At 46.6% G+C, this 25,619-nt stretch overlaps 1 protein-coding gene across 2 annotated transcripts in view; it reads left to right on the top strand.

Annotated features, from left to right (window-relative positions):
- AKAP12 (A-kinase anchoring protein 12) overlaps positions 1-25,327 on the top strand; it is a 73,691-nt gene extending 48,364 nt beyond the window's left edge. Inside the window, exons 1-3 of one of the 2 annotated variants that reach the window (XM_070417467.1) lie at positions 7,330-7,460; positions 16,558-21,460; positions 22,328-25,327. In XM_070417467.1, the coding sequence (XP_070273568.1) occupies positions 7,436-7,460; positions 16,558-21,452 (4,920 nt within the window). In that variant the 5' untranslated portion in view covers positions 7,330-7,435 and the 3' untranslated portion in view covers positions 21,453-21,460; positions 22,328-25,327. Of the gene's footprint in view, positions 1-7,329; positions 7,461-16,557; positions 21,461-22,327 lie in introns of those variants that run through there. The other variant, XM_070417466.1, reaches the window with a different exon arrangement.
- The last annotated feature ends 292 nt before the right edge of the window (positions 25,328-25,619 follow it).

The raw sequence follows: 25,619 nt of genomic DNA, 5'->3' as shown, positions 1-25,619 counted from the left end.
GCTAAGTACATTGAGGGAGAATATATAAGAGAGACCTCTTACCAAGGATGTTGGTACATGAGCCGAAGCCAAAAAGAATGAAGGAAGTATTAGTACACGTCGGTATGTATTTCTACTGCTGGAAATACCGCTCACCCTTTCGGTACTTCACTCACCATGATCATAAGCTCAACGCCTTACCTGATACAGCAGCTAGAAGTGAGAGCAGAAGTCCCACTTTCCAAGTAATTGTTCCTCGCCAATGGAGTGGCAGAGTCACAGCCAGGGCTGGCTCCTCAGCTGGCCTCCTGCGGAGTCCCCGAGCTCACTGTCCAAACCCAGTGAGTGAACCTTTTACAAAAATGCAACGCTTGCCTCATGCTTGTCCGGTCTTAGCCCCGAACATTCCCAGTTGTGTTCGTTTGCCTTCATTGTTCGAACACAGGAGTCAGTCAGTCTGATGCTGTTCTGCGTCTTAATCCCTGGGACAGCGCGGAGGGTCCTGTCCATCCTTCGTCCTCAGCCTCCTGAAGATCCTGTAACAACCGGTGCCGTGTGTGAATCCGTTAGTCAGCCTGCTGGGTTCTCTTGACCTCGTTCAGTCCACAAACGCATGCACTTCACTCCAGGGAAGTGGTTTTCTTCTTTTCCTTTCTCTGTTCTCCTTTCGGAAATACCATTGTTCAGATTTTAGACTTTCTAGACCGGGCCTAAGTAAAGCCTTTTTTCTACTTTTTATCTCTTCGTATTTGGCTCTGTGTTTTGGGAGCATGTCCTCAAGACTAGAGTTCATTTTGCTTATCTATATGGTTTGTTTTTGTTACTATATTTTTAATTTCTTTTTTGAAGTATCCTATTTTTTTTCTTGGCTCCAGGATCTTTTATGTCTCTGAGGATTTCTTTTAAAAGTTTATTTCTCTGCAAAGTCTCTTTAAAAGTTGGTGGGAAAAAATAATAGATTTGAACATGCTAACTCAAATTAAGAGACAATGCAAAAGACAGCTGTAACCATTAAATCTATGAATAGGAATTGAATTCCTTGCTACTTAAGAACTCATCTGTAGTCCAACCCTGTGACCTTTATGTAGCGGCTGCACCAAGGGAGGACGCCTGCCTGGGCATCTCAGTGAGTGGGTGGTGGGAGTGTTTATTGTAGGATTTGGGTTTATGCTCCTGAGAAAACAAAGGGACCAGCTCTGGATTGGACACTGCAGACGGTTGGGTAATTCTGTAATTGGGTCATTTCTTTCCAAGAGTCAGGGAGATTAAACTGTCATTGGGAAAGAAGTTAGCAGAAAGAGGAGGGATGCTCAGTTTTGTTTGTAGGTCCAGTGTGTGCTCTGGCCATATGTGGCTGTTGAACACTTTAGATGTGGCTAATCATATCAGAGGTGTGCTCACCTGGAGATTTGAAGACTTAGTACAAAAAAGGATGTAAAGTTAATCATTTTCCACATTGCGTACATGTTGACAGAACATTATGGATACATTGGGAGAAAATCAAATATGTTAAAATTAACCACGAGTGTTTTTTATTCTTTTCGATGTGACTACTAGAAAATTTGAAGTCACCTGTGGCTTGCTTGGGGCTCACATTGTAAGTCAAGTGGAGAGCTGTGGGACAGAGGGGTTGGGTCGCTGGTCACCATTTCTTCCCGGCCTGACTGCAGCTTGCCCCTCCCTCCCACTCCTTTTGGTTATGGCTTCAGGCACATGAAAGATTGTTTCTCTTGGAGAAGTGAGCTGACTCTCAGGTTGATTGCTTCTAGCACAAGATGATGCTTCTCTTATTAGGATGCATTTCTGAAAAATTGATGATAAAGGCACTTGCTTGTTTTTAATAGAGAACACTAGAGGCCCGGTGCACAAATTCGTACACAGGTAGTGTCCATCAGCCTGGCCAGCGATTGGGGCGATCATGGCCAGCTGGTGGGGCTGGGAGGGGAAGGACCACTGGAGGTTGGGAGGCTGATTGTAGCCTGCCAGCAAGGGGGGGGGGGGCGGGTGAGGGGGGACGGACTGTGGCAGGTTGGCTGTGGGAGCTTGCTGACCACCAGGAGGCAGCTCCTGCATTGAGCACCTGCCCCCAGGTGGTCAGTGTGCATCATAGCGACCGGTCGTTCGGTCACTTAGGCTTTTATATATATAGTTTTTTCAAAGGCTTCTTTAAAATGAGGCTTAACTATATTCAGAGCAGTATTTCTCAACCTTCTTTTCATGATCACTCCCCTAAGGAGTCTCCTGAGACATTTTTTTCCTAATTGTTCCTCCTTAAAATTTTAATAGCATAGATATACTATGTATCCGTTTATGTTATATATCTGTATCTGTGCTTCACACCTAAAGAGTTAACTTTGGGAGGTGGGGGAGGGCTGGAAGGGATTAATGGGGGGAAAGGGACATCTGTATTACTTTCATCAATAAAGATAGCCTGGCCAGCGTGGCTCAGTGGTTGAGTGTCAACCTATGAACCAGGGGGTCACGGTTCGATTCCTGGTCACATGCCAGGGTTGCAGGCTTGATCTCCAGTGTGAGGCATGCAGGAGGCAGCTGATTAATGAGGTTTTTCTCATCACTGATGTTTCTATTTCTCCCTCTCCCTTCCTCTCTGAAATCAATGAAAATATATATTAAAAAATAAATTAAAAAATAATAAAGTTATTTTTTTTTTTTTTAGCCTCCTCACTAGGAACCCATTTTCACCCATTGGAGGCAGCTGTTGTCAACATTAAGAATGCATGATTTACAATGCTGACCAGGATGTGTTAAAACTGGCATTTTCCTCCACCAAGAGAGTAAATGATACAGTTTTTCTGGGAAAGCAAATTTTTGATATGTATAGAACCTTAAGACTTTTTTTTTTTTTTACATTGTATTCCCACTTCTGACAGTCTTAAATGCAAAGATTTTTGCCGTATTGGTTAAATAAAAGGATGAGTCATTAAAAACTAAAAAAAAAAAAAGGAATGCATGATTTAAAATAAGCCGGCTAGCTAACATGTACTCTGCTTCTAGAACATACTCAGAAGTGCTGGCGTTAACCTTTATTTGCCCCTCAGAATAACATTAGCTTGGGTGGTATGTTTACTCTCCCACCAGCTGAAGCCCAGGGACATTTGCCCCCGGCCACATAGCTCTCAGGAGAACCAGGCCGGGAAGGGGAAGCCAGCTTTTCAGACCCTGGGGCCTCTGGACCACCCAGAGACAGGTGTTCAGCCTTCAGATGAGCAGGCCACTCCAACACAGGCCACTGGGGTAGCACTCCTTCCTGACCACGGATCTGACCCAACCTGGTAGGGAAGCAGGTTTTTCCTGATTGCCTAACTTTAAAAAGATCGCACTCTGATTCCCGTCTGATTTCAGCCTGCTGACATTGGCGTCCATGACTGGGGAGCTTAAGATCCTGGTTTAGGCCGCCTTGCACTTTTGATAAACATCGGAGGTTCAGGGCCCTGCGGTGCTGGGCCCCCCGGACACCAGGGCCAGGTGTCCAGTGTGCTTCGGTCTCACCGTAAGAGTGACAGCAGGGCATTTAGGAGATTAGTAAAATGTAGGGAAATTCTGAGACAAATTGCCCATGATTTCATTATGGTTGGCTTTTTTTCCCAGGTCTCTTTATCTCAGCTTCATATATATATATATATATTTTTTTTTTTAAAGCAAAATTAGGACTATATGGAATATATAATTTTATCCTGCATCTGCCCTGAAGAGGTGTAGATTTATAAATCACAAATATTCCACTGAGGAGTTCGATATACACTTTCCTACCATTGGGACACTTAGGTTCTTACATATTATACGTCCCGAGCGGTAGACATTCTCATACATAAATCTATACCTCTCATTTGGCATATTTCATAGACATAGAATTGCCAGATCAAAGAGTGTAAAATAGGTGGACTTGATAAAAAGGAGACATAATACTTATTTTATGTCACTTCTGTTATTTGGATTGTGTTTTTAAATATTTGTTTTCCCTTTGCTTTCTTTAAATTGCCTTGGTCAGTGCTTTTAAGTCCCTTTAGCTCTTCTGTTGTATCACAACTGTCCCTTTGAGGAACTAGTCTCCTGATTATTTGTCTTGAGGATTTTGAGTCAAAATATCCGTGTCTGTATAAACATGTCCAATTCAACTGGACCATAAAATTCAATTAGCTGGTATTTGTCTGTGTTTGTAGCACAGGGAGACTTGAAAATATGCTGAGCCCAGGAGAGCCTGCCCGGCCTGTGCCATATATTTTTTTAATATATTTTTATTGATTTCAGAGCGGAAGGGAGAGGGAGAGAGAGAGATAGAAACATCAACGATGAGAGGGAATCATTGATCAGCTACCTCCTGCACGCCTCCTACTGGGGATTGAGCCTGCAACCCTCCACAACCCGGGCATGTGCCCTTGGCTGGAATCGAACCCAGGATCCTTCAGTCCGAAGGCCAACGCTCTATCCACTGAGCCAAACCAGTAGGGTCAGCCTGTGCCATTTAGGTATCATTTAGATTCAATGTATATATTCATCTCCTTGTTCACAGTTTTCCAGTTTGCAGAAGCTTTCTTTTAATTTTTTTTCTTTATTTTTTAGAGAGAGAAAATGAGAGAGAGAAATATTGATTGGTTGCCTCCCGCATACACCTGACCAAGGATAGAACCTGAAACCTGGGTATGTGCCCGACTGAGAATTGAACCTGACACCTTCGGGGAAAACACTTTTTTTTGTCGTCTATTTTGTTGGTAAACATTCTCCCATAACTTTTGCTTCGGGTGATAATGTCATCCTCTAAAAGTTCTGATTTAACAAAAGCAAGAAAACGGAATGGAAGTGGTTATAAAAGTAGGTTGCCTGCACTATGCACTCACCTTAGGTGCCATCTTTTATTCCTGCATTTGTCCTGATCGATGACTTTTCTTTTTAAATCCAGACACATGGAGGCTTAGGGAGCAGCTAGGCCACACACCTGTGGTTGATCACCCTTAGAGGTGGGGAACAGAGGAGAACTGTCTGCTAAGGGAGCCAACGGCTTTCTACACGGCCTCTTTAAGAATATCAAATCAATTGTGCTAGTGTCTTTACCAGTGTCATCAAAATAAATTAAAAGTTGAAGTGACAACTGAGCAGCAACACATCTGCCTTTTTAAATGTTGCTTTGGACCTAAACTTGGTAACTAGTGAAGCACCTTCCTACCCAGCTCAGGGAAACAGCTGTTGCTCACCCTGTTGTTAGAAGTTACACTTTGGGGATGGAAGGAGCGGATGGCGCGGCAGTGAAGCAAGGTCACAATCGGTGTGTGCACCCGTAAGTGGAACATGTGTACTTCACAGGTGACACCAAGTGAACGGAAGCCCTGTGCTGTCCCCAGCAGCTGGAGTTGAGAACTGGGGCCTCAGATCCTGGAGGTAGCCGGGCCTCCTGGGACAAGTCTGGGAGGGGACACAGACTGTGGGCTCCACCTGGGGACCCAGTGTGTGGGCTGATCCCCATGCTTGGGAAGGCTACAGGCCACTCAGTTAATGGTCACAAATGTAGCCTCCAGAGCCGGCTTTATCCGTGATCAGCACAGCCACAGGGCTGGGGCTGGGGCTGGGGCTGGGGCTGGGGCTGGGGCTGGGGGCATGGTGGGGTGGGAGGAAGGGAAGAATGCGGAGCTACTGTGTGGGCTGCAGAGGGACCATTAGCACCAGCACCATCTCTCACTCACCAGACTCCTATTATAATGGAAGGAATTTGTGAACCAAAGTGAAGGCTCCTTCATGGAGGATAACAGGTTAGGAAGCTGGGAAGTGGCTCACTCTGAGCAACAGCTCCCCGTTGCCACGTGGATTTCGGGCCAGGCTGGGCATCTGCCGGGATAGAAGAGGGAAATCAGGTCTATGGAGAGGATGAAGCTGATTTTTGTAACAAGGTCAGATAGCCAGCAACGAAGCTTTCCTAACTGTTCAGTTTAGGCCTGAATGTGGTGCATAGCGCCCCCTCGTGGCCAGAAGGAGCTGAGACTTCTGTACTAGTTTGTTTTTTCTTGATAAACCCACACCACCCTGTTACACCCTATGCACCCCACCTCCCTCCCTGCCCCTAGAAGTAAGGAACAAGATCTTCGAGGTCTAAAGAAAAGAGAAATAGTAAAACTATTGTTTTGTTTGCTTAGAGGAAGAGCCTGTATTAATGAGGTCAGACAGGCAGGGCATGAGGAGATGAATAGGAAAAGGATGAAAAGAAGGAAATTGACCCAGGGGGCCTATATGGGCCTACCCTAACCGGAGATTGGTATACAAAAGAGTGTGTCAAAATTATGAGAGCACACCGACTCTTTTATCAGTTACCTTGCGTCTTTATATAGAGAACAAAGCCGAAGTTTTGGTGAAAAAGAATTTAAGAATTTAGGGCTGCCTGCCTTGGCCGGGTGGCTTAGTTGGCTGGAGTGTCGTCCCTTACACCAAAAGGTTTCTGGTTCGATTCCTGGTCACGGCACATCCCTAGATTGTGAGGGTCCAATCCCCGCTGGGGGTGCATAAGGGAGGTGATTGACCAGTGTTTCTCTCTCACATCAATGTTCCTTTTCTCTCTAAAATCAATAAAAACATACCCTTGATTGAAGATTTTTCAAAAAATTAGGGCTGCCTAAAATGTTCTTAATTTCTAAGATAGGCTCTGGCTGATTCTTCTGCTGTGTGCCTGGCTATCAGAGGAGGGATAGTGTCTGTATGTTGGAATGTGGCACTGTTGGATCTAAAAATCTAGCTTAAAACCAAACAGAATGAATGCTCGAGTATTTGGGCTTTTTTAAAAGTTGCCTTGATCAAGGGTTGAAGACACAAAGTTTGCCTTGTCACAGCCCTTCTCAGAGTCCGGGAAACAGGACACCAGCCCTCAGACCCGTGCAACGTGTGTGTGTGGAACAGATGGCGAAACAGCACGCACCTCAGGTGCTACAGAGGAGCCGTGTTTTGCACCTCACCAGCTTTTAAACAAACAGAAGGGCGCAGAACACCATTAAAAACGCCAGCAGAGCGTCCTATCCGTGCGGCTATTCCCTTAAAGCGATCATGTTAAAAGCTGAGATACAGAACTAACGGGGTGCCAGGAATGAAGTCATGGTTTAGATAAAAACGCCGCTGACTCGGGGTCCTGTTGGCCCCGGCAACGTTTAAACCCTCCCTGGGTCCGTGCAGAGCCTCACTGACCACGAGCGCCCCGCTCCGGGGAGGGCTGCTCTCCTGGCAAAGGAAACCCGCGGCTCGAGTCCCCGAGCGGCGGCGGCGAGGGCGGGGCCAGGCCCGGGCGGCGGGCCGAGGGTGGGGCCGCCTATAACTGCCCGGGACGCGCATCCTCCCCGCTTTGTGCAGCAGCTCCCCGGTACCTGGGGAGGGTGGCTTGGCGCCGAGTTCTCTCTGAACAGAGCCTGACCGCACGGTGTGGGCGCCGCGCCGGCCGCTGCAGCAGCGGGAGGAGCTGGTCACCATGCTGGGCATCATCACAATCACAGGTGAGGCGGGCAGGGCCCGGGCAGGTGGAGTGAAGGCCGCCTCCCCTCTGGCCTGCATTTGGGGGGGACCTGGAGGACCTACTGGTGGGCGTGTGATTCTCTCGGGGCTCTGACTTGTTTGATAGGAAGCGCGTTCTCCGTGGTTCAGTAAGAACCTAACAAGCCTAATGTGTTCTTGTTGCCGATGCAGGAATCTTCCCGCTGTGTCTAGGGGAGACCTGGAAGGTATTTTGTTGGGGACTGTCCCCTTCATGGGGGTGAAGTTCAAAATAGGTTGCGAAAGCCTTATCACTTGCTGTTGTCATGAAATATTAAATCCCTGTTTTTGAGAAACTGTAATATCTGTATGTGAACCTGCTTATTTGGAACTCCCCAGGAAGGGTCCGCGGCGATTTGGGGGACGGAAATGTTAGCACTGGTCAAAGTGGCGGTTTCAGTAAAGAAACAGACACTGGAAAATTGGGGGCCAGCAGGTAGCAGCATGTAGACAACGCATAGTACAAATGAATGCTTCTTAAGCTTGCTTTCTAGAAGGCTGGCTGAGTAGGACTGATATTATTTGGTACCTACCTCTAGGCAACGAGTGACATATATCAGACTTGCAGCTTGTACTTGTAGCTCCTCTGACTTGGTTTTTATCACGGGGTGACCGCTTAGGAACTTGCCTGTTTCCTCCTCTCTCCCGTCTCCCCGCCGTCAAGAGCTTGAAACTCCTTTTGCTCACTTAGGTTTACAAGACCAGCTCTTCTCTGTATGTTTGAGGTCATCGCTCGCCAAAGCTACATGTGTTCTTTCCATAGAAGAATTTTTAGGACTTACCTTTCCCCCACTCAATATAATTGCTTCTGCAAAGCCTTGTCCTCTTAAAGAATTTTAAGTACATGTGGAAGTTTAGCCAAACACAAAACATCTCTCACTTCCTATAGATTAGCTTGTTTACTTTGCGATTTCCTTAAAATTCCTTCCCAAAGTTAACTGGACTAGACTTTCTATCCTTTATCTGGCATGCAAATCTGCATGGTGCTTAGAAGTGATCATGACACAGACTATACAAAATTTAAAAATTAGAAACACAAGACTCCCCATTTTTTCCAGATCACTACTTTTCCTGTGAATGAAATATACAAACGCCCCACCCTGAGAGAGGCTGCCTGAGAGTGTGGTCTGTGGGTCACAGCTGGGGGTGGGGCTCCTCCCATCAACCTTTTTTTCTGGGTGCTTTTTGTATATACAGCCTGGCCTTTACTATAGTCACTACTTGATTATCACGGGCTGAGTTTCTTATGGGAAAGGAAGGTCGTCCTATTTAGCACGAGCCAGAAGTTAAACTTAGAGAACTTGAGGGGGCTTTTAAAAATTGGTTCAGATCATCCCAATGGAATCATATGTGATCTGAAGTGGTTGGTGAAGGGCTCTCTAATTTTTAAGGCAACCTAATTTTTAAAGTAACTGGCTCCATTGCTTTCAGAGTTTTACTTCTATTACAATGGAGAATGTGACAAAATTTAGTACCCTTTTTCTGGTAATAAGAAAGTGCATAGGATGTACTGTATGTACAATGCTAAATTGTTATGTCATTCAAAGACATCAGGTTCATCTATTTATTGAACTAGAAACATAGTATGTAGTTTCAGTTTTTTAAATGCAACAGCTGTGCTGAAATTTTTTTTATCGTTAACACTTGAAATAATAAAATAGGCTTCATTTATTAAAAAAAAAGAAAAAAGAAAGTGCATAGGAAATCCTAACTCTAAAAAGTATAACAGCAAATAAACATTTCGCAGTGGAAAAGGGGAATTTCAACCGTCTTTTTTTTTTTTTTTTTCCTTCTGTAACTTTTCCTGATGAGGAAGGTTTATAGCCAGTTGTCTTTATATAGCTGGTCAGAATCTTGAAAAGCAATGAAGAGTTTTATAGTTGGCATTCAGGATTAATTAAATATCAGATTACTCACCTAAATGTGAGTTATTCCAGTCCTTTAGCACTACGTTACGCAAGGAGCTTTAAGTTTCACAATTACTAGGAAGAGAACAGGATGATGACATGTTGGTAGAATTACTTAGGAATGAGCTTTCATTTCTGAAAAGCAGGGAAAAGCTGAAGGAGCTGACTCCCCTCCCCGACCCCACACCCACCATTCAAACGGGGGCAGCAGGATTTGAATGATGAAACGATTGAGCCTTCACATTACATGCCTTTCTTGAGGTCCTTCCCACATATCACCTTAGCAATAACTTAGCTTAAAATCTAGAAAATAGATGATTTGATATGATGATCAAAGAGATGTTGTCTCCTCCCCCCACTTATCAATGGTGTGCCAGAAAAAAAAACACAAAAACTTCTTGAATTAGGGAACTCACACACAGCGAGACTAACTAAAGCACCATGAGGAATTAGAGCAACATTCTGTAAATCTGCAGTAAACTGTTGAAGAAAGACTCCTCCCGCATTCAGGCAAGGTCTCGATGATGTATCACGCATTTCTCTGTGCAAGTCATTTTCCAAGATGAAATAAAAACCCTTCCCCTGGCTGCTTTTATCTGCCATGGAGGCAGAGTATAGTTGTCAAGCAACTTGGGGGACATAGAATCGATACCCGCACAACTGTGAGAGTAGTAATAATAACTGCCACATACAAGTGCCCACAGTGTGGCCCTGACCATTATTCCTCACAATCACCCTGCAAAAAGCGGGGGTTTAACTCTCCTTTTATCCCGAAAACGAGGTTCCTCTTGTCCCACAGAAGCGTCAGTGCCGAGTACCTCGTCCGGGGCCCCTTTCTTCTTGGGTAGGATGCGTCCATGGAACACCATGTGAGGCCAGGGGGTGGCGACCTGTGTGCTCCTGTGGTGGGTTTGGCTTATCTGAGTTCTAATCCCAGTTAAACACCTCCCCTTGGAGGCTTTTGGTTAGTGAGCCCTAAAACAAGGGGCGTGGGGTGTGTGGGATCTAAGGGGTGGATTTAGAATGCAGAGAATTCCTGGAAGCGTTCCAGGACAATGCTGCAACTCGTAGGGGAAAGTTAACCAGTTCCAGATGTCACCGCCAGCAGTCCCCGATGTGCCTGGGGAAGGAGAGCGCTGGTTACACTAGACTTCACCATTACATGAGTGAGATAATAAAAAAAAAAAAGAAAAAGAAAACAATTAAATGCGTGAAAGCACCTTGTATGTACGCTATTTTAAAAATCACTTCTTGTTAGATCACACTGTTCGTGTTGAAATGTTTTGAAATAAAATTCAAACGAGGTAAAAAGAAAATGAAATCACTTCTTGCTTTCATGCAACGTGCAGGACGACGCTCCAACCACTGAGCCACCCGGCCAGGGATGTGCCCCGCATCTTTTAGGCTGTTCTTTTGACTCCATTTGCTCACCAAGCTGTAATCTCTCACTTATCCGGAACCCGTGTGTAGACAGCACATGAAAATACCTTACCAAAGGTTTCTGCTAACGCACAAACTGGGTCATGGGTGGGAGAGATAGGGTTGCTTGGAGATCTCTGCCTTCAGCCAGACCTGGGTAATGTGGGCTGACCTGGCTGTACATTTGGGGTGGGAAAGTGAGGAAGGAGTTTAACACAGAAAAGAGGGCTTCAGCCACATCTGATCCGCACTCAGTCCGAAATGGGGTACAGAATCTAGATCTTTACTTAATGCAAAGAGGCGAGAGGGATGCCTGTGCCCCTCTTTTTCCCCCTTGACATGTTTATGTTGGGTGTCACAGAGGTAAAAAAAAAGGTGCAATATGGCATTCGGCTTTCAGAGTTTGAAAGGATCTCTGAAGGGTATGTCTGGGGGTTCCGCAGGCCTTCTAGTGCTGAGGTCCTGGGAAAGGTGGCTTCCTGTTGGGAGAGCCAAAAGCTGCTCGCTGCTGCCCTCTTCTGTTCGAAAACATGTAGGGCTTTGGACCGGGGCTTTTCGTGTGGTAGTGAAAACCTGGACCAACGTACATTGTTGGTACAATAGGTACAATATTGTACGTACATTGTTACATACAATAGGGGGACGTAAAAATAAACATGCAGCCTGTATACCAGCTTCTAAGATTTTGGGTGACTCATCAAAAGAAAATTCAAATATTCATAGTGATTACCTCTGAACAGTGTCTCTGTGGATGTAATCCCCACTTTCTCTATGTTAAAATGCCCTATAATTTATATTAATTCTTTTGGGAATTGGTAAAAATAATTAAAAACAAATAGTTCTGTTATGAAGGAAACAGTAAGAAAGAAAAAAAAACATTCTAGCATTTGTTTCATTATTAGCATAGATGACCCACTGGTAGCTCATCCTCCTCAGTAGCCTTTGCAGGGAGTCCTGGAGGTGACCTTGCAGCTGAGGACAAGAACAGAAACGTCAGGGCATTTGGCCAAGGGCCCCGTGCTCACCGGTGGTGCCGCCGAAATGGAAGCACCAGTCTGTCTCCAGAATGCATGCGCTTTAACCTTCTTCTCTATCTGAATTCTGTCTCCTCTTGTAGGGGGTAGGAGCGTAAGGGAGAGTAGTTTTTCTATTATTCACTACATTGATAGCATTTATATTAGACTAGAGGCCTGATGCACGATATTCGTGCAAGAGTAGGCCTTCCTTCCCCCGGCTGCTGGCACCAACTTCCCTCTGGCACCCAGGACCCGGGCTTCTCTCGCAGCCCCGGCTTCATCCGGAAGGTTGTACGGTAGAACAACCGGTCTAATTAGCATATTACACTTTTACTAGTATAGATAATGTGAGACAAAGATCCGGTGTCCTCTGAAATCAGGTAGGGTGAATCATCATGCTCTCAGTTTTTGTTTTCTAACTTTTTATTATCTGCACTTGTTTACTCCTCTGAGTGATTTTTAAAAAACAATAACTTCAGCCTGGCCAGTGTGGCTCAGTGGTTGAGTGTTGACCCATGAGGTCACAGTTTGATTCCCAGTCAAGGCACATGCCCCGGTTGCTCAATCTCCAATAGGGGGTGTGTAGGAGGCAGCTGATTGATGATTCTCATCATTGATGTTTCTCTCTCCCTCTCCTTTCCTCTCTGAAATCAATAAAAATGTATTAAAACACACACACACACAAATAACGTCAAACTTACGTGAAGTTGCAAAAATAAAAACAGTCCAGGGAACATCCAGATGCAGCTATTGCTAACATATGTGCTTCATTATTGAGTCCCTATGTTGGAAAACAAAACAAAAACCAGCATGAGATACAATTTTCTGAACCTTTGGAGGCGAATTATATCCATCATGGTCCTTCACTCCCAAATTCTTCATGTGTGTTTCTTAGGAATAGAAATATTCCCTTCCATAATCACAGTGCAGTGATCAATGTCATATACTTACAGTATTACAGTGCTTGTAAATAACTGAGCATCCTTATTCCAATCTTACCCATTATTCTAATGACGTCATTTTTAACACTCTCCCTTGACCCACATCCATGTTTGGGTTGGGTATTATATTCTTCAGCATCTTTTCTTCTGGAACATTTCCATAACCACTGCCTTTTAAAACACCGACATGTTCAGAGCATATAGTTCTCTCCTCATTTCCACCACATTCCTTATTTTGTGTTTGTGTTCTCCTGATTCAATTCGGGTTCTGCATTCTTTGCCATGGGTCTGTCCTTCTCAGGGTATGGCACCCCATGTCTATCTGTCCCTCACAGATTTTGCCTTTTTTCTCCCCTGTATAACCAGGTTTTACCTACCCTTCCTACTAGTAAGCATGCAAATATCCAGTCCCTGCCTTCCCTCTGACCCCCATTTAGTGCCCATTGTACTTGCTTATCCAGTCTTTTTCGTGATGGCTGCACACAATGACGTCAGGTACTCTTTTGCATCTGTGAGTGGGTGGGTAGGATATGTGTACTTTCTTTCTTCCTTCCTTTCTTCCTTCCTTCCTTTTTTTTAACATGAGAGTAACCATGAAAAAAACACACCCAGCTTTTTACACTGAAATGAAATTTAAATTGCTAGCCACATTAGACATACAGCAATTTTCCCATCAAAGTGTGGGAGTTGACATGTGTAAATACTTCTTGTCATAAGTGGCATTTACAAATTATAAAAAGTTATGATTTATGAAAAATAAGAATTTTGACACTTTGAAAAATATGGAATTAGTTTTTCTTTTAAAATGATAAAATTTGTGTTTTGCTCCTCTGCCAGCCTTTGGCCCACCAGGGATGCCACCCACCTACCATTCGACAGTGGCCAAGTCACATGACCACTTACAAACACAGACTTCATGTATGACTATAAATGATAACTTTGTAATGGGAACGTGCACGAGGTCCCAGCCCTTGTGCTATTAATACTCAAGAAATTAAAGCTCTTACGACCTAGCAAAGGCGTGCTTTGGCTCAGGCCATGCCCGGGCTTTGGAGTCGACTGCTGGATGCGGACTCACCGTTCTGAGAGCAGAGCGTTAGGGCACGTGCTCCGCTAGCGCTCTGCCTGATGGGGTGCGGATAAGAGAGAGGCCGCTCGGGGACCCCGCAGCGGCGAGGCTCACAGCAGAAGGGACCCCACTGGGGTGATGCGCAGGGCCACCTGAGGGTTCCCTCTGTGACGCGCTCGGTGGCCCCCAGGGGGCGCTGTCGTCAGCAGCTTGGCTCCTGGCGGCCAACAGTCTCCACCCCGCGATGGGGCAACCGGGAGGGGAAGGTTGGTCCTCCCGGGCCCCTGTAGAACAGCCCCTGCCAGGCGGGCACCATGCCCTGGTGGAGTCACCTCTGCCGTGAGTAGTGCGCCCCCCATCGGAGGTTCACCCCGGGGACCTGGCGGGCGGGACGGCTTTGAGGCCCACTGGCTCTCCGTTAGTGGCGGGAGCAGAGGTGGAAAATGCTACATCGCGGAAACCTCACCAGCTTTAGCGAGGGCCGACAGATGCTCTCCCTGGGGAGCCCCGAGGTGACCCAAATGGGGGGGGTGCGGGGCCGGAGGGCGCAGGCATTGCTGTTTGGCGAGCAGCGTGAGCTGAGTGCGGCCGACTCGTAGACAATGAGGCAGAAAGCGGGGTCCGGGTTTCAAGGCGGGTTCTAGCTCCGTGCGGAGCCGCAGTCGCACGTGGTTCGGGGCCGGACACCCACCGGGAATGCGCACGTGTGCGATCCCAGTTGGCTTTTATGTTGGAACCCAGTGTAAGCCTTGGCCGTCAGGCTTGGTAGTTTGGAAGGCCGCCCTCTGGTCCTGAGGCTATTAAAGGTGTGTGACAGCTTCCTGAGGTGATCGAAGCGGTATTTTAGGAAGCAGGGCGTCTCCGAACAGGTCCGCGGGGTGCAGGAGGCTAGTGGAGCTGAAATCAAGGCCGAGTTGCCTTTGCCCAGCCTTTGCACAAAGCACGAAGGCGCCATCTGCGCCCGCATGAGGTAAAAACATCTTCCAGACGTTCTCACAAGAGTAGCTCCTAGGATTACTTAGGTCAAAAAGAGACTACAGACCAGTTGACAGGATTTAACGTTTTTTGTAATCCTATACGTATACATTTTTTAATGTGCTCAGCCCATATTTCCCCTCTGTAAAGAAAACATCTGAATCTTGCTAAGCTATAAGCACTACCAGTAACTGTTCTGTTCGCCACTTGGCAGCTGCTCATCTTTGTTTCCCTGGTTTTGACTGTAAACATATCCCCATCCTCCCAGAATTTAAGAAAAAGTGTTGCAGATTGAAATGCAGATGTAGGAGCATGGAAGGAAAAGGGGTGGGGAGGATGGTGTGGTTAACACCTGCTTTCCCACTATGTGAGCAAAGTTTCCCTGCATGTTCTATTGAATTCTAGAAAGGTTAGTGAATGGGTTTGTTTTTACCTCATGCTTAGTGGCAGGAAATTTATGTTTGTGTTTATTAGTAAAATTGTACTAGAATAGAGTTTATTGTGTGTGTGTGTGGCGGGGGGGTCTTGACATTTTTCCTCTGGTGAATTTCCAGTGATATCATCCACCTTTTCAAAAAAGGTCACACCTCTTGTGTTGCATACGAAGTGTTTGTGAGTATGTTTTTTATAATTGGGGACATTTATAAGAAGTAGTGCATAGCATGGAAATACACTTAAAGAGATCTTTAATTCTTGATGCAGAAGAATGACTACAAGGATCAAAATGGACGTTATATCTGAATTGATTGATTGGCATTTTTTTTCGTAAGGAAGTACTCCCTGCTCCCATTCATGCTTTTAGTATCACTCTTTTTTATTTATTTATTTTTTTATCCACACTTGAGAATATCTTTTCCCATTGATTTTTAGAGAGTGGAAGGGAGGGAGGGAGAGAGAGAGAGAGAGAAACATCGATGTGAGAGAGACATACATCGGTTGGTTGCCTCTCGCCTGAGTCCTGATTGGGGCCAGGGATCAAACCTGCAACCCAGGTATGTGCCCTTGACCGGGAATAGAACCTGAAATCCTTAGGTGTAGGGCCGACGCTCTAATCACTGAGCAAAACCAGCCAGGGCTTTAGTATCACTCTCGATTCATGGATTTTTTATTTTATTAAATGCTTGGTAACCCATCATTGTTACTATTCTTTTTTATGCTTCAAAGTTTGGCCAGAAGGAGCGCCTTCAAGCTGGCTCTTGTCCTTTTGCTATGCCTCCCTCAGCTTTGGAGTTCCTCTTTTCTGCTCTCCTGAAAAATATTCTTCATACTTTCCCTGACCCAACCAGAATTTCCCAAGGAGCTCTAGTGTCTTAACCCTGTGTTTCCTATAAAGTGGAAGAAGTGATGTCTAAAACTTGATGGGTTCTAGGTCGTGGGTGTGATATGTGATTCCATTTTTCATTGCAACAGAATGTACACCGTCTGGTTGACCCGCCCTTTGTGATGCTGTGGCTACTCGTTTTTTGGTAGTTGAGATTGTTAACTTTCTCTTTACAGACAGAGCAGAGTAGTACCTTTAAACCTGAATTTTTTAAGGTCATTTGAAAGAAGTAGATCCTGCCTTAATCTATTGAGATTCACAAATACTAGATAAGACCCTTGCCTATCCTGGAGTTGCCTGACATTAAAGAAAGTGTTAGCTAGTTGTGTTTTCAAAATGTTTTCGTTTTCGTGAATTGTAATATTTTATCCTTTCTTCTCCCCTCCTCCCCCTTTTTTTTTTCTGTTAACAGTTGGCCAGAGAGAATCCGAAGATGTGAATGAAAGAGGTTCAGATAAAGAGATGGCTGCCAACTCATCGGTTGTTCAGGACATCACAAAGGATGGGCAGGAGGAAATGCCTGAAATAATTGAGCAGATTCCTTCTTCGGAAAACAATTTAGAAGAACTAACGCAGCCTGCTGAGTCCCAGACTAATGACGTTGGATTTAAGAAGGTGTTTAAGTTTGTTGGCTTTAAATTCACTGTGAAAAAGGATAAGAGCGAGAAGTCTGACACGGTCCAGCTACTCACTGTCAGAAAAGAGGAAGGTGAAGGAGCAGGAGAAGCAGAGGGGGCTGGTGACCACCAAGAGCCCAGCCGGGAGGCGGGAGAAGCAACACACAAAGAAAGTGAACTGAAACAATCCACAGAGAACCCCGAGAAGCCTGGGCAATCCGAGCAGAGCAGCACAGAGATTTCTCTTCAAGCTGAGTCTGGTCAAGCAGCCGAGGAAGGCAAAGATGGAGAAGAAAAACAAGAAAAAGAACCCACCAAATCTCCAGACTCTCCAACCAGTCCAGTGGCCAGCGAAACGGCGTCACCCTTCAAAAAATTCTTCACTCAAGGCTGGGCTGGCTGGCGCAAAAAGACCAGCTTCAGGAAGCCCAAGGAGGATGAGCTGGAAGCTTCGGAGAAGAAAAAGGAACAAGAGACAGAAAGAGTCGACACAGAAGAAAAGGAAAAGACAGAAGATACCTCTGAGAAAATGGCTGCTTCGGAACAACCACAGCCACGGGAGGCCACAGAGAGTGTCCACGATGCCAGATTATCAGCTGAGTATGAAAAGGTGGAGCTGCCCTCTGAAGGTCAAGGGCAGGCATCTCCTGAAGAGAGATCTGCCCCTTTGGCAACAGAAATATTTGATGAAAAGGTAGAGATTGTTGCAGAAGTCCACGTGAGCACGGCGGAGAATGCAGAGGAGCAGAAAGCTGAGGTGGAAGGAACAGAAGAGCCCCTACGGGCTGAGAAATTGGCTGAAACCAACGCTGGGCCACAGGAAGCCGAACCTCCAGTGTGTGCACCTGGAGGGGACCACACCCAGCCCCCCGAACCAGGTCCTGAGGAGCAAGCGCTGTCTGCCCAGCCGGAAGGCATCGTGAGCGAGGTGGAGATGCTGGCATCCCAGGAGAGAGTGAAGGTGCAGGGAAGCCCGCTGAAGAAACTTTTTACAAGCACTGGCTTGAAAAAGCTCTCCGGGAAGAAGCAGAAAGCGAAGCGAGGAGATGAAGAGTCGGGGGAGCAGCACGCGGCCCAGGCAGATTCTCCGGATAGCCCTGATGAGCCAAAGGGCGAGAGCTCTGCTTCCTCCCCGGAGGAGCCCGAGGAGATTACGTGCCTGGAGAAAGGGATTGCGGAGGCACACCCGGAGGGGGAAGGCGAAGAGGGAGCCACTTCCGATGGAGAAAAAAAGAGAGAAGGTGTGACTCCCTGGGCATCTTTCAAAAAGATGGTGACGCCCAAGAAACGTGTTAGAAGGCTTTCGGAAAGCGACAAGGAAGAGGAGTTGGAGAAGGTGAAGAGCGCCACGCTGTCGTCCACGGAGAGCGCGGCCTCGGAGATGCAAGAGGAGGGAAAAGGACACGGGGAGGAGCCGAAGCGCAAGGTTGACACTTCGGTGTCTTGGGAAGCTTTGATTTGTGTGGGATCGTCCAAGAAAAGAGCAAGAAAGGCATCCTCTTCCGATGAGGAAGAGGGACCGAAACCGATGGCAGGAGAAGGCCCCAAACCAGACGAAGCAGGAAAAGACAGAGAGGCAGGACCGGAGGCTGTCCCCGCAGGTTCCCAGGAGCACGACCCAGGGCAGGGAAGCTCCTCCCCTGAGCAAGCGGGAAGCCCCTCGGAAGGGGAGGGCGTTTCCACCTGGGAGTCCTTTAAAAGATTGGTCACCCCGAGGAAAAAATCCAAGTCCAAACTGGAAGAGAAAACCGAAGACCCTGGAACGGGGGCCAGTGCAGAACACTCAGCGGCAGAGGTGGAACCCGGGAAGGAAGAATCTTGGGTTTCAATTAAGAAATTTATTCCTGGCCGGAGGAAGAAAAGGTCGGATGGGAAACAAGATCACGCCACTGCCGAGGATGCGGGGCCGACAGAAGTCAACGAAGACGATTCCGACGTCCCGGCCGTGGTCCCTCTGTCCGAGTACGATGCCGTGGAGAGGGAGAAAATGGAAGCGCAGGAAGCCCAAAAGAGGGAGGAGAAGGCCGAGCAGAAGGGGGCGGTTTCTGTGTCGGAGGAGCTCAGCAAGAGTCTGGTTCATACCGTGACTGTGGCGGTCGTCGATGGGGCGAGGGCCGTGACCCATATGGAGGAAAGGTCGCCTTCTTGGATCTCTGCTTCGGCGACAGGGCCCCTCGAACAAGCCGAAGAGGAAGCTGGACCACCCCCTGCAGGGGTGTTGGAAAGAGAGGTCAGGGCAGAGGACAGCCCCGTCGTCACCCAAGCCCTGCCCGAGAGCCGAGATGCCGGTGACGCCCTCACCAGTGAGGTGGAACCCACTCCCGAGGCCGTGACGGCTGCGGAACCCACGGAGGCGTTTGGTGCCGAGGAGGCGACCGAAGCATCTGGCGCCGAGGAGACCACCGACATGGTCTCGGCCGTCTCCCAGTTAAGTGAGTCTCCGGACACCACTGAGGAGGCCACGCCGGTTCAGGAGGTGGAGGGCTGCGAGCCCGACGTGGAGGGCCAGGAGAGGCGGACCCAGGAGGTCCTGCAGGCGGTGGCGGAAAGGGTTAGAGAAGCGTCACAGCTCGATGTCAGGGGCCCGGGAGCCGAGATTCACACAACGCGGAAAGAGGGATCCCAGCTGCCAGAGGTGGAGGAGACCGAAGAGGACCCTCCCGTGTCGAAGCTGAAGGAAGAGGTGGACGTGGTGTTGCGGGGACACGCAGGAGAAACAAAAGCTGAGACTCTGACACCAGGGGAGGTCTTTGGACAGGCCGCCCCAGAACACGCTGGAGAAGTCCCTCAAGTCCCCGAGAGCGTCGAGTCCAGCGAGCTCAGAACCCCCTGCCAAACTGAAACCTTGGTTGGGGTAAAATCAGAGATCGTCCTGGAACAGGCTGTTGGCCCCGACTCGGCCGAAACTCTCACAGACAGCGAGACCAGTGGAAGCACCCCCGTGGCCGACTGTGAGGCTCCCCACGCCACACAGCAAGTCAAGGTCATGGAAGTCCACGCAGAGGGTGAAGGTGCATCCGGTACGAAATCGCAGGTCACGGCGGCCCAGGCAGCTCCTGCACCGAAAGAGATGCCCCCAGCACCCTCTGGGCTTCAATCCCAGGAAGAAAAGAAAGAAGACTCAGAAATTGCAGGGGGTCCAGAGCATATAGATAAAGAGGTATCAGTGGAGACTGTACCCATTCTTTCAAAGGCTGAGGCGACTCGGGAGGCTGGCCAGTTTGCTGATGAAGAAACCAAAGACGTACCCTTCGTTCAAGGACTTGAAGTGTCTGCAGACACAGAAATGACAGCTGGACAGAAAAAGGCCATTGAAGTTGCCCTTAAAGATGAAGTTACTGAAGAAGCTGATTGTCAAAAGAATGAAAATACTGAATTCCAGAGTCCTGCTCAGTCTCTTCCAGCCCCAGGGGAGAGAGAGATGGTAGTGCAAGTGGAAAGGGAGGAAGCGGAAGCCAAAGCAGCCCGAGTGAGTGAAGAGAAGCTTGAGCCAAAACCAGCCGAAGTGCTCAGCGAGCAGCTGGTCCACACGGTTCATGTAACCATCATCGACGGGGAGAAGGAAGTTCTCCATTTTGAAGAAAGTTCTCCTTGGCTAGTTCAAGTCTGCACAGACAGTCAAGTTCAAAGCTCGGAGGCATCATTACCTCTAACAGCTGCCGCTGTGGAGAAGAAGGTCTTAGGAGAAACCGTCAAGCTTTTAGAAGCAGCTGGACCTTTGGAGTCTGCAGATGCACATTTGGAACCAGAAGCGAAGCCCTCTGACCAAGAAGATGTTATGGATCAGCCCAGGGAAGATGCAGCGCCCACAGGCCCTGCATCTCCGACAGAATCGGCCCCGGTCGTCATACCCGCCGCCCCTGCAAAAGGCGTCCGTGCTGACCTGGAAGGAGATAAAACCACCTCCCAGGAAGGGAAGTCCGAAGAAGACTGCGAGCAGGTTAGCGGGCAGAGAGACAGAGTGAGTGAAACGAGAGAGGAAGGTTTAAAGGCCGAAAAGGAGATTTTGCAGCTTAAGACTGAGAGCCATAAACTTGTGCAAGACGTCATTCAGACAGCCGTTGACCAGTTGGTAAGCACCGAAGGAACACCCACCGACTGCCAGACACCGGCCCAGCTGGCAAAGGCTGACCATCAGGAGGCTGAACAGAAAATTGAAAAAGAAGAAAGGGAACTTCAGGGCTCGGCAGAGGCTGAGGCAGCCCAAGAGGAGTCCGCACTGACCGCCATGGGACAAACCCCCTCAGATATTTCCAAAGACGCGAATGCAGCTGCAGAGGAGGTCACGGCCGTTGAGGTCAAAGGCTCCCCAGTAAATGACCAGCTGCCTGAAGAGCTCGTCCTCCCAACCCAGGAAAAGCGAGAAGCAACCGGAACCAAGTGTGTGCCAGAATTGGGTGATCGTGCCAGCTTAGGAGAAAGAACAGAGAATGAACCCCAAGAAGATGAAAAACGTGACGCTGTCCATTACCCTGAGAACCAAATCTCAGCCCTGGTAGACCCCGAGGCCTCGGGAGACTTAACCAAAGAGTCCCCGGATGCAAATGGACCAAAACTAAAAGAGAAGGAAGTGGGATTTCAGGAAGGAAAAGGGCCGAGCGAGCCAGAAAAAGAGATCAAAACACAAACACAGGAGGAGGCGCAGGAACAAGAGAGGCAGCCAGCAACGCCAGAACTTTCGGAACCCTAAGACGTCATGTAAGCAAGCTTCTTTTTCTTCTGAAATAATTATTTCCTCTTTCATGCCATTTGATGGCAAATTTGTTACAGGGGAAGCAGGAGTTCAAACCATGATGATTTTAGGCAGAACCTGCCATTGGGGAATGCCCGTCCACCAGATTAGGAGATCTGGGTTAATTAGTTAATTTTTTTCTCTCTCATTGAAATGCCATTCAGTCATCTTTGTGTCATGAAAATAATGATGTCATTTTATCCCCAATGTGACTGCTTTCAAAGAAAATAAAGGCCCACATGTGCGTGTTTGGCCAAAGATCTAAGAAATATGTTGTGCTCACTCAGCCCCATACCAACTAGTCTGTTGAATTTTTTTTGTAACTAGAAACTCAAAGTAGGTTTATATTATACTGCCTGAAATTTATTTTATAGCTCTTTAGAGGAAAAATTAATTTTTTTCCAGCATTAGTCACACTTTTAAAAATATATATTTGTATTGATTTCAGAGAGGAAAGGAGAGGGGGAGAGAAACGTCAATGATGAGAGATAATCATTGATTGGCTGCTTCTTGCAAGTCCCCCAATGAGGATTCAGCCCTGACTGGGAACCAAACCTCAGCCTCCTGGTTCATAGGTCAATGCTCAACCACTGAGCCACACCGGCTGGGCTAACAAACACTTTTTAAAAGATTCCAGGCATGTGACATGTTAGGGAACCACAGACATTGGCTTTGAAGTGGAAGAGCACCTTTTACTTTCTTACAGAATTAAACGATGGTATTGGAAGTGGCCAGTGACTGCAGCTCACCTTCACAGCTCTTCTGTGGCTATATAAATGAGGAGAGAGGAAAAGGAGACTATTTTTACTTTGGAATCTTTCTTTCTCCTCTAGTTACACGAGTGTCTTTGCAAGACCAGAATGTGAAGACAAGTGGTAGAAGAAAATGAATGCTGCTGATGACACTCAAGACCAAGATTTCAGAACTTTGAGATCCCTAGAACAGGCCCGCCAACCGATCTCATTCCCAGAGAACCCCGACAATCCTGAGGCTGCTTCGGGAGCTAGAACCAGTTCCTCCTCAAGACCGCCTGCCGCAGCGTCCCCTTGATGCCATATCGTGTTTCTCATCCGAGGTCCTGAATTCTTCACCTGGAACTGGAGTTGGCAATACCTAGTTCCACTTCTCAAACTGGAGTATCATTCTTTATGTATTTATATGTATGTCTTAAGTAATCCTCCTCCTGTATCTATTGTATATTTTTTCCTGCTGTTTAAGGAGATGTGCGGTAGAGTACACTTCCGATGAACCCCAGTCTGTGATGGGGCATGGGCCATGGTGTCGCCTCGGCAGCTCTGAGCCTCCCGTAGCACCTGTGAAAACAGCTTCCTAGAATAACATTCCTGAGCAGAAGCTACATTCTCACTTTAAAATTCCCTAAGGACGAGGCCCGTGTTTAGTATTACTCTGAAGTCGTCCACTTTCCTCTGATGCACAGTGTGCTAAAAATGAAAAGCATCTTTAGGGCGGAAGCATACAGAATGTTCTGTGGTTACTGTGAAATTTTTCTTTCAAGCCCAATGGAGGATGGAAGTTTTTTTTTTTTTTTTCAGTAGTAGATTAACTTCCAGTCTTTTCTCCTAATTGTTATGGTGGTTTGGACAGATGTGGGCTTAATCCTGAGGCAAAGTAGTGAAATGTTTTTCATACTCTCAAGAAAAGGATTGACTGTAAGTTTGGGGTTCTGCCCTTACATGCGGGACCACATTCCCACACAGCATGAAGCAAGTCAGGCGCTTTACAATGGCATTTTGATAGATGCTGGATTGTGTCTGTGCCATATTTGTGCCCACTCTTTTAGAACAATGTTGCATTATGTTCATTTGGATAAACTGTGATTTGACAACTGATTTACTAGTAAATATTTGCTTCACTTAGATTTGCTGGTTTTATTAGATACTAGGAAGGCTGAGATCCATGTTTCCCGCCTTCTGCAAGCAGGATAAGCTAGAGCTTTCTAATGTAGTTGCTGTATGGCATGATCACTTCATACCGGTTTGACTTCATGTTCAGAGGAAGTCATAGCAGATAGGTGTCTGCCAAAATAAACCAGGGGCTTTTCAGATGGACGGTACTGATACAATGCTACCATCTGGTGGTATCTTCCTGAAAAGGTCAATTTTCTGCATTAATGTTTGTCCATGATGAGTGTTTCTAGAAAGAAATTTTAAGAAGGCTTCGTAGTAAAATTGCCTTGCAACAGGTGATCTTGGGATTTTTCTAAATATTAAAAATGATGTCTGATTCTTGCTAATACATAAAGGATTCTGTTGAACAGTTGCCACACAAAGAATAGTCCATTATCTGCCCTAAAATTCCACTTTTCCGCAGGTAAACTGGCCTGGCAAATACACTTTTAAAATTTTACTCCAGCTTGGTACTCCCAGTTTGAGAACTTAATTTCAATGGCCAATTGATTTTCAAGGATAACATTCTAGAAAGACTAGAATAGCCTTTTAGCAGAAAGAACATTTGCTGTTAGAAGTGAAGAGTAGTTGCTCTGATACCAACACACCTGACTATAATAAAACATCGGTTCTAGTGTATGGCCTTGTAGCTGGAAAGTACTGACTAGCTTTTAGGAATTACTCTCATGTATAATAGCCACCTGTGCTTAATTGTTAAACTTTAAAATCTCCAAATTAAAAAAAAACCTGTGACCTAAATCAGCGGTTGCCAACCGGTGGTCCATGAGGTCCGACAGGTTGGCGACCACTGGTTTAAGGAAGCCTTTGGAGCAGTGGTCACCAACTGGTGGCCCACAGACCAATGGTGGTCGGAAAGGTTGGCGACCGCTGATCTAAATAGCCTCTCTGGCCAACTTGGGACTTTTGTAAAAAAGTGCTAGTGTCAAATTTAGAAACATCAATGATTAGAGAGAATCATTGATTGGCTGCCTCCTGCACACCCCCTACTGGGGATCGAGCCCACAACCTGGGCATGTGCCCTGACGAATAGAACCATGACCTCCCGGTTCATAGGTTGATGCTCAACCACTGAGCCACACCGGCCAGGCGCTGGTGTCAGTTTTTGAAGATCAACCAAAAAGTATTGGAGATGACAGCAATTTGGAAGGAGTTCAATGATAGCTCCAATATTGACTCAACTTCCTCTCTCTGGCAGGAAGAAACTGTGCTATTTTGAGCAGATTAAAGATTTGTGTCGTTTGTGGTAAGCAGATTTCCTTTTTTTTTTTTTTTTTGGTTTAAATTCCATCCCGCCACTTCATCACATTTGTACTGACATGTGGCCAAGCAGGTCATCACAACTGGTCTTCATGACTCTGCTCCGACTACATCTGGACCGGCCCTGGATTTCTTCTGTACGAGCTCTGTACCTCTGTCTGTTAAGCAACATTGTTTTACTAACGAGGAATGCTATTAACAACTGTAGCGTGAAATACAGTTCTGTGTTATAATTCTAAAGCTGCCGTTACTTTATGAAGTTCATAGTAACCGTGTAAACTGCAGAAATTGGAGCAAGTGCCTAAATTTTGCTATTTTTGGCATTACTATGGAACCATGTACAACAGAAAGCAATGCAAGACTTGTAAACTCTCGCCACTTCTTGTAATTGAAGACTATAAAATGTGCCCCTAAAGGTTATTTTCTTAATGGTTCACACAAGTTGTCTCTCTCTGTACATGTCTACTTTGTTCCAGAAGTTTCCTTTGCTGTTTGGAGCTACAGATAGTCAAGGGCTGAAAATTTTAGCTTTCAGTGTAAGCTTCAAGCCTAGCAGTTTTCTTTAACCTAAGACAATATCTGATTCCTAGTTCTGTTTGGGGGCAAATTTTCATTTATCTAAATAAAATGCAACCTAATGAAATGCCATGGATATTCTCTCTATAATTTTTACTTAATTCAGTTTTGCTTGCTTTTCCCTGTCATTTCGTGATATTCCTCACACATTTAACTATTTAACTACTAAGCCATCCCTTTGTGACACTGCGCAGAGCATCATGGGAGTTTGGAATGTCTCTGGGATATGTGTGAATGTGCAAAAATCTCTGTCGGTGATTCTTAACCTTTTGGGGTCTGGGGAGCCCTTTAATTGGAATCTTATTAAACCTCTGACTGACCTCCAAAACCCCAAAATGAACAGTGTCATCATGTACAGTTTTTG

This window comes from Myotis yumanensis, unplaced genomic scaffold (genome assembly GCF_028538775.1).
Source record: "Myotis yumanensis isolate MYYU_CA2020_CCGP unplaced genomic scaffold, mMyoYum1.0.hap1 SCAF_6, whole genome shotgun sequence".
NCBI classification, from domain to species: Eukaryota; Metazoa; Chordata; class Mammalia; order Chiroptera; family Vespertilionidae; genus Myotis; species Myotis yumanensis.
The sequence above is the reverse complement of the archived record's forward strand: the minus strand, read 5'-3'. Positions and strand labels throughout refer to the sequence as shown.